Source organism: Scylla paramamosain, chromosome 21 (assembly GCF_035594125.1).
Source record: "Scylla paramamosain isolate STU-SP2022 chromosome 21, ASM3559412v1, whole genome shotgun sequence".
Lineage (NCBI taxonomy): Eukaryota > Metazoa > Arthropoda > Malacostraca > Decapoda > Portunidae > Scylla > Scylla paramamosain.
Genome location: NC_087171.1, coordinates 11,090,767 through 11,098,266, shown reverse-complemented (window position 1 = coordinate 11,098,266; position 7,500 = coordinate 11,090,767). Strand labels below are relative to the sequence as shown.

The window sequence follows — 7,500 nt, the reverse complement described above, 5'->3', positions numbered from 1 at the left end:
CAGGAGAGGAAGGAGTGGCGAGGATTGGGGCAAGGAAAGGAATGTACTTTAAACAGACTCGCAGACGGAGAGATGAAAGAAAACGGAAGCAGGACGACACAGGAGAAACAGTCTAAGAGGGAAAGAAAAGGACAGGCTGGATAATGAGCTGTATACCTGTGGGTGGTGGTTGTGGTGGTTGTGGACGTAGCCGTTGAGGTGGGCAGTGGGGCCGTGAGGGGAGAGTTGCGACAGCTTGAGGCAGTCCTGAGGGTTTGGGATCCGACCATGTCCCACCCACGACTCATTGGGGCCTAACTTGAGTCCCTCGCCCATGGAATCCACCAGCTGGTCAGCGTAGCGGTCGTGCGGATGGGGGTGAGCGTGGGGATGCGGGTGGTGGGGCCAGTACTCCCCGCCCCAGCTACCCAGGCCTGGGGACATGGGCGGCACCTGCGGGGAGACCAGTGGAGAGGATGAAGGGGAGATGAAAGAGAGAAGGATAGACAGAAGAGATGGAGTGAATAAGAAAACTGTATGAAAGTCTAGAGTTAGGATGAGTAATAGTGAGTGTGTGTCAGGGCAGATAATTTCAAAGCAACATTATACAAGGTATCCACGAACCACACAGAGACGCACAGGAAGAGATGAGATCAGAATATTACATGACAGTGAAATATGTTAATGGGGACAAGAATTCCATACAATATATATAATTCCGCTACATGTTATCCACGAGTTATGAAACGGAAGAAAAGTAAAAAAAAAAAAAAAAAAAAAAAAAAAAGAGGAGGAGGAGGAGGAACAAACAGGATATACGGAAGTAGAACAAACAGAAGCTTGTCCTTATGGCGGATGATTATGGTAACACTAACACACAAAGAGAAGTAGGACAGTACAGACGAAGGCTTCTCGCCACACACCACTCCCGCCAGGGATAGTAAGAAAAGAAATGTCATGCAGTATGAAAAAAAAAAAAAAAAAATAAAAATAAATAAATAAAAATAAATAAAAGTAAATAAATAAATGAAAATAAATAAATAAATAAATAAAACCTTCATGGATTTTTTTTATAGAAAAGAAAAGAGAACTATCACTATTACTACTTCCATCGAGAGCCAGATAGTCAACAAACACTTAAGTAGACTTGGACAAATTCAACGGCAGTTTGATGTAGCAGCGGCTGGAGTCTGAGTTATTTATTTTTTTTATTTTTTATGTAGGAGGGACACTGGCCAAGGGCAACAAAAATCCAATGAAAAAAAAAAAAAAAACTGCCCACTGAAATGCCAGTCCCATAAAAGGGTCCAAAGCGGTAGTCAAAAATTGAAGGATAAGTGTCTTGAAACCTCCCTCTTGAAGGAATTCAAGTCATAGGAAGGTGGAAATACAGAAGCAGGCAGGGAGTTCCAGAGTTTACCAGAGAAAGGGATGAATGACTGAGAATACTGGTTAACTCTTGCGTTGGAGAGGTGGACAGAATAGGGGTGAGAGAAAGAAGAAAGTCTTGTGCAGCGAGGCCGCGGGAGGAGGGGAGGCATGCAGTTTGCAAGATCAGAAGAGTAGTTAGCATGAAAATAGCGGTAGAAGACAGCTAGAGATGCAACATTGCGGCAATGAGAGAGAGGCTGAAGACAGTCAGATGAGAGGAGTTGATGAGACGAAAAGCTTTTGATTCCACCCTGTCTAGAAGAACAATATGAGTGGAACCCCCCCCAGACATGTGAAGCATACTCCATACATGGACGGATAAGGCCCTTGTACAGAGTTAGCAGCTGGGGTGGGGAGGGTGAGAAAAACTGGCGAGACGTCTCAGAACACCTAACTTCATAGAAGCTGTTTTAGCTAGAGATGAGATGTGAAGTTTCCAGTTCAGATTATAAGTAAAGGACAGACCGAGGATGTTCAGTGTAGAAGAGGGGGACAGTTAAGTGTCATTGAAGAAGAGGGGATAGTTGTCTGGAAGGTTGTGTCGAGTCGATAGATGAAGGAATTCGAGTTTTTGAGGTATTGAACAATACCAAGTTTGCTCTGCCCCAATCAGAAATTTTATAAAGACAAGAAGTCAAGCGTTCTGTGGCTTCCCTGCGTGAAATTTTTACTTCCTGAAGGATTGGACGTCTATGAAAAGACGTGGAAAAGTGCAGGATGGTATCATCAGCGTAGGAATGGATAGGACAAGAAGTCTGGTTTAGAAGATCATTAATGAATAATAAGAGAGTGGGTGACAGGACAGAATACTGAGGAACACCACTGTTAATAGATTTAGGAGAAGAACAGTGACTGTCTACCACAGCAGCAATAGAACGGTCAGAAAGGAAACTTGAGATGAAATTACAGAGAGAAGGATAAAAGCCGTAGGAGGGTAGTTTGGAAATCAAAGCTTTGTGCCAGATTCTATCAAAAGCTTTTGATATGTCCAAGGCAACAACAAAAGTTACACCAAAATCTCTAAAAGAGGATGACCAAGACTCAGTAAGGAAAGCCAGAAGATCACCAGTAGTACGGCCTTGACGGAACCCATACTGGCGATCAGATAGAAGGCTGTGAAGTGATAGATGTTTAAGAATCTTCCTGTTGAGGATAGATTCAAAAACTTTAGATAGGCAGGAAATTAAAGCAATAGGACGGTAGTTTGAGGGATTAGAACGGTCACCCTTTTTAGGAACAGGTTGAATGTAGGCAAACTTCCAGCAAGAAGAAAAGGTAGATGTTGACAGAGAGAGCTGAAAGAGTTTGACTAGGCAAGGTGCAAGCATGGAGGCACAGTTTCGGAGAACAATAGGAGGGACCCCATAAGCCTTCCGAGGGTTTAGGCCAGCGAGGGCATGGGAAACATCATTGCGAAAAAATTTTAATAGGTAGCATGAAGTAGTCAGAGGGTGGAGGAGAGGGAGGAACAAGCCCAAAATCATCCAAGGTAGAGTTTTTAGCAAAGGTTTGAGCGAAGAGTTCAGCTTTAGAAATAGATGTGATAGCAGTGGTGCCATAAAGGAGGGAAAGAAGAAGACGTAAAGTTATTGGAGATATTTTTGGGCTAGATGCCAGAAGTCACAAGGGGAGTTAGATCTTGAAAGGTTTTGACACTTTCTGTTAATGAAGGAGTTTTTGGCTAGTTGGAGAACAGACTTGGCATGGTTCCGGGCAGAAATATAAAGTGCATGAGAGTCTGGTGATGGAAGGCTTATGTACCTTTTGTGGGCCACCTCTCTATCATGTATAGCACGAGAACAAGCTGTGTTAAACCAAGGTTTGGAAGTTTTAGGACGAGAAAAAGAGTGAGGAATGTACGCCTCCATGCCAGACACTATCACCTCTGTTATGCGCTCAGCACACAAAGACGGGTCTCTGACACGGAAGCAGTAGTCATTCCAAGGAAAATCAGCAAAATACCTCCTCAGGTCCCCTCAACTAGCAGAGGCAAAACGCCAGAGGCACCTTCGCCTAGGGAGATCCTGAGGACGGATTGGAGCGATAGGACAAGATACAGATGTGAGATTGTGATCGGAGGAGCCCAACGGAGAAGAAAGGGTGACAGCATAAGCAGAAGGATTAGGGGTCAGGAAAAGGTCAAGAATGTTGGGCGTATCTCCAAGACGATCAGAAATACAAGTAGGGTGTTGCACCAATTGCTCTAGGTCGTGGAGGATAGCAAAGTTGAAGGCTAGTTCACCAGGATGGTCAGTGAAGGGAGAGGAAAACCAAAGCTGGTGGTGAACATTGAAGTCTCCAAGAATGGAGATCTCTGCAAAAGGGAAGACGGTCAGAATGTGCTCCACTTTGGAAGTTAAGTAGTCAAAGAATTTCTTATAGTCAGAGGAGTTAGGTGAGAGGTATACAGCACAGATAAATTTAGTTTGAGAGTGACTCTGTAATCGTAGCTAGATGATGGAAAACTCGGAAGATTCGAGATCGTGGGCACGAGAGAAGGATAAGTCACTGCGCACATAAACGCAACATCCAGCTTTGGATCGAAAATGAGGATAGAGAAAGTAGGAGGGAAAAGAAAACGGGCTACTGTCAGTTACCTCAGACACCTGAGTTTCAGTGAGGAAAAGAAGATGAGGTTTAGAAGAGGAGAGGTGGTGTTCTACAGATTGAAAATTAGATCTTAGACCGCGAATGTTGCAGAAGTTAATGAAAAAAAAGTTGAGGGGAGTGTCAAGACACTTAGGGTCGTCGACAGAAAGGCAGTCCGACCAGGGAACATTTATGGTCCCCTCCCCATATGAGGACTTCGAGGCTGGTGTAGGAGTCGCTATTATAATTTTGAAATTTTTGAGTGAAGGGTGTGTGTGTTATTAGGTGCTTGTAGTTTTGTGTGGAGGAAGAGAGTTGTCTTCAGAGGGCAGGCTGTGACTGCCCCCTTGTGTTGTGAGACACAAAGTGAAACGTTCAGTGAGGTCACAGCTGGAGTGCAAATACTTGTCCTCACTTGGAAAGCCGTAACTGTTGTGCTGTGGACGACACTGGGAGGTAGAAAGTTCAAAGCATAACTAACCCGATTGAAGAAGTGTTTTGTTTCATATGACGTAAATCTTTTACTGGTTAACTTGAGGCTGTTACGACTTCCTGTGATATTTCATCCATCATTTGGGAATGAGTCATCCACAGTAATGCTATAGGATAATTTGAAAGCCTGAAACACTTCTATGTGATCCTTGCATCCTCCATTTTGAAAGAATGAACAAATTTTAGTTCCCTCGTGAGATCTTATAATTTCTCTTTACAGGGAATATTTATCAGTGTGAAAATAATTATATATATTCTAGGTTGCACTCTTCCCAACTTTACATTCTTTACAACTTTACATTCTTTCCAGCTTTTCAATGTTCCTTTATTATTTATTTATTTACTTATTTATTTATTTATTTTTTTGCAATACGAGGAATCGAACTATGTGCCAGAATTTCAATACATCCCTTCGACTTCAAATCACATCACATTAGAATGCCGGGATCCCTTTCCGCACTCGCCATGAAGCCGTTTACCTTTCAGTAAATATCAAACGAGACAACCACAATGCCAATGTACAGTACTTGACATTTATCAGACAATGAATCTGGCTTGGCATGCGTTAGTCTAGCGAGTTAGTTCATCTTAACCTGACAACAGGTGTATCTGTCCTGTGTCTTAGTTATTTTACTGGCAAGGGGGATGAGGAGGAGGAGGACAGCAGCATCACGTCACCTGGGTATCATGCATATCCGACTCTACGGACTCTATGGCTGGGATGGGAGACAGTCTACCGCCGCAGGAGGAGGCGTTGGAGGAGGCCCGGGGGCGGTAGTCCTGAGGGGAGAGGTGGCTGTAGGCGGGGTGGACCGCGTGCGTGTGAGGGGAGTCTGGGTAGATGTCCAGGTTCTCATTCAAGGACGAGGAGGGCGGCGGGGTGGTGTCCAGGCCGTTTCTCAGCACCTGTAGAAGGAAGGAAGGGAGGGAGGGAGGAAGGTAAGTGAGGCCTCCTCCTTCAGCTTCCTACAGGATACCCACGTGACCTTGACAGTAAAACAAAGACCTTGCCAGCTTAAAGATTCAGTCACGGGCCACAAGACTGTCTCCGCCTGCTGCCTTATTGCCGCGGCCACTACACGAGCTTATTGGAAAGAACAGATACCAGGGGACTAGTTATTTGATGGTATCTACTCAACTACTTACTACTGCCAATATACTACTTGAGGGAGAGCAGGACAGGAATAGAATAGGGCTCCTCCTTACCAACAGCAGAGAAAAGCCAGAAAAAGGAGGACATAGCTCAATCTTTTTAATCTTCCATGCAAGTTTACCTCTCTCCTCAAGAACCTCCTTACTATTACACCATTACTCTCTCTCTCTCTCTCTCTCTCTCTCTCTCTCTCTCTCTCTCTCTCTCTCTCTCTCTCTCTCTCCATGACTTCATTTCACGCCGAGAACTCACCTCCAGCTTCTTCACTCGTCCTCGTCTCTCTCTCTCTCTCTCTCTCTCTCTCTCTCTCTCTCTCTCTCTCTCTCTCTCTCTCTCTCTCTCTCTCCACAATGACTACCTTTCACGCCCAGAACTCACCTCCAGCTTCTTCTTCACCCGTCCTCGTTTCTTCTCGTAGCGGCCCCCTTCCATCGTGTTAGCTCTGCGTCGCGTGGACTTCCCAGGCTTGGCGTCAGGGTTCAGCACCCACCATGACGACTTGCCCGTGCCCTCGTTCTGCACCCTCATGAAGCGGTTGTGCAGCGATAGGTTGTGGCGGATCGAGTTCTGTGGAGGAGAGAGAGAGAGTGAGGTGTTAGTGTTATTGTGCGTATGTGTGTGTGTGTGTGTGTGTGTGTGTGTGTGTGTGTGTGTGTGTGTGTGTGTGTGTGCGAGGAGTGGAGAGGGCTGCAGGTGTGGAAGAAAGACACTGACTAGAAAGGGTTGGTTGGGTGTGCTATTACTGCTACTGTTACTGTTGCTTCTTCTGCTACTGCTGCTGCTGCTGCTACTACTACTACTACTACTACTACTACTACTACTACTACTACCACTACTACTACTACTACTACTGCTACTACTACTCTGCTGCTGCTACTGTTGAGGTAAGAATGTTTCCTAGAGTGTGCCTTAGTAACCTTTATAATGGCAGACATGGTCATCAAGATAGAGACCCTATATAGTCCGCATAAGAAAATATAAGCTGTTATCGTCGTTAAGTTCAAATACCTTTGTGCAATGTTCAGTAGCGGAGCAGCAAAGGAGGCGGCCATTAGTGACAAAATCTTTATATTTTTGTCAATCATCATTTCTATTAATGTTATCTCCCTTTGAAGCTTACTACTGAATCGAAACTCACAACCTGGTTATTGGGTCAGTTTCGCTTATCCATCACTTTCCGTATGTGCAAGCCGTTCCTGTTCCCTTTTCTTCTCTTTCTTTAATCACAGGTAGGTGAAGAAAACACATCTCTGACCTCTGAATATTCACCTCAGGGTTTTCCAACTTTTCACACAGATCAGCTGAGGCACACACACACACACACACACACACACACACACACACACACACACACACACACACACACACACACACACACACAGCAACCGGACGTGCAGGATGCCACTCATCTGAAAGCAACCAGTAAGAACCAGACTTTATTCAACACTCGCGTATTTCCTCCTAAGTCACTCCAGAAGAGGAGAAAGAGCAATATACATATTGCACACACTCTCGGAGGAAGCTTATGAGTTACTCATATTATCTGCCTGGAAGGAAGGTACGCGCCTTACACTCACCTGGCTGAGGTATGGCAGAGGGCGAGGGAAGGGGGGGGGGAGGGAGCATGGCCCTGCGACGCTACACGATGCTGGGACATAAAATGATTTTGTATAAACATTTCACCTTCGGAGGCAACGATTATAATCACTTCTGAACATCACATTGCCCCGATAAGAAAGGAGGAGAGAGACAAGGGGACAAGAGGCGGAGTAAAGGACAGAAAATAAGGCAATTTTTTGACAAGTCAGCTGAAGCCATTTAAACGAAAACATCTCATCGTTATTTTCTGAGTCATG

At 44.9% G+C, this 7,500-nt stretch overlaps 1 protein-coding gene across 4 annotated transcripts in view; it reads right to left on the bottom strand.

Moving 5' to 3' along the window:
• The window catches only part of LOC135111008 (forkhead box protein O-like), a 167,056-nt gene that overhangs the window by 64,432 nt on the left and 95,124 nt on the right, over positions 1–7,500 (bottom strand). For 3 of the 4 annotated variants that reach the window (XM_064023857.1, XM_064023858.1, XM_064023859.1), the window contains exons 2-4: positions 6,023–6,211; positions 5,170–5,397; positions 157–432 (exon numbers count right to left, since the gene is read on the bottom strand). In XM_064023857.1, the coding sequence (XP_063879927.1) occupies positions 157–432; positions 5,170–5,397; positions 6,023–6,211 (693 nt within the window). The remainder of the gene's footprint in view (positions 1–156; positions 433–5,169; positions 5,398–6,022; positions 6,212–7,500) is intronic. The other variant, XM_064023861.1, reaches the window with a different exon arrangement.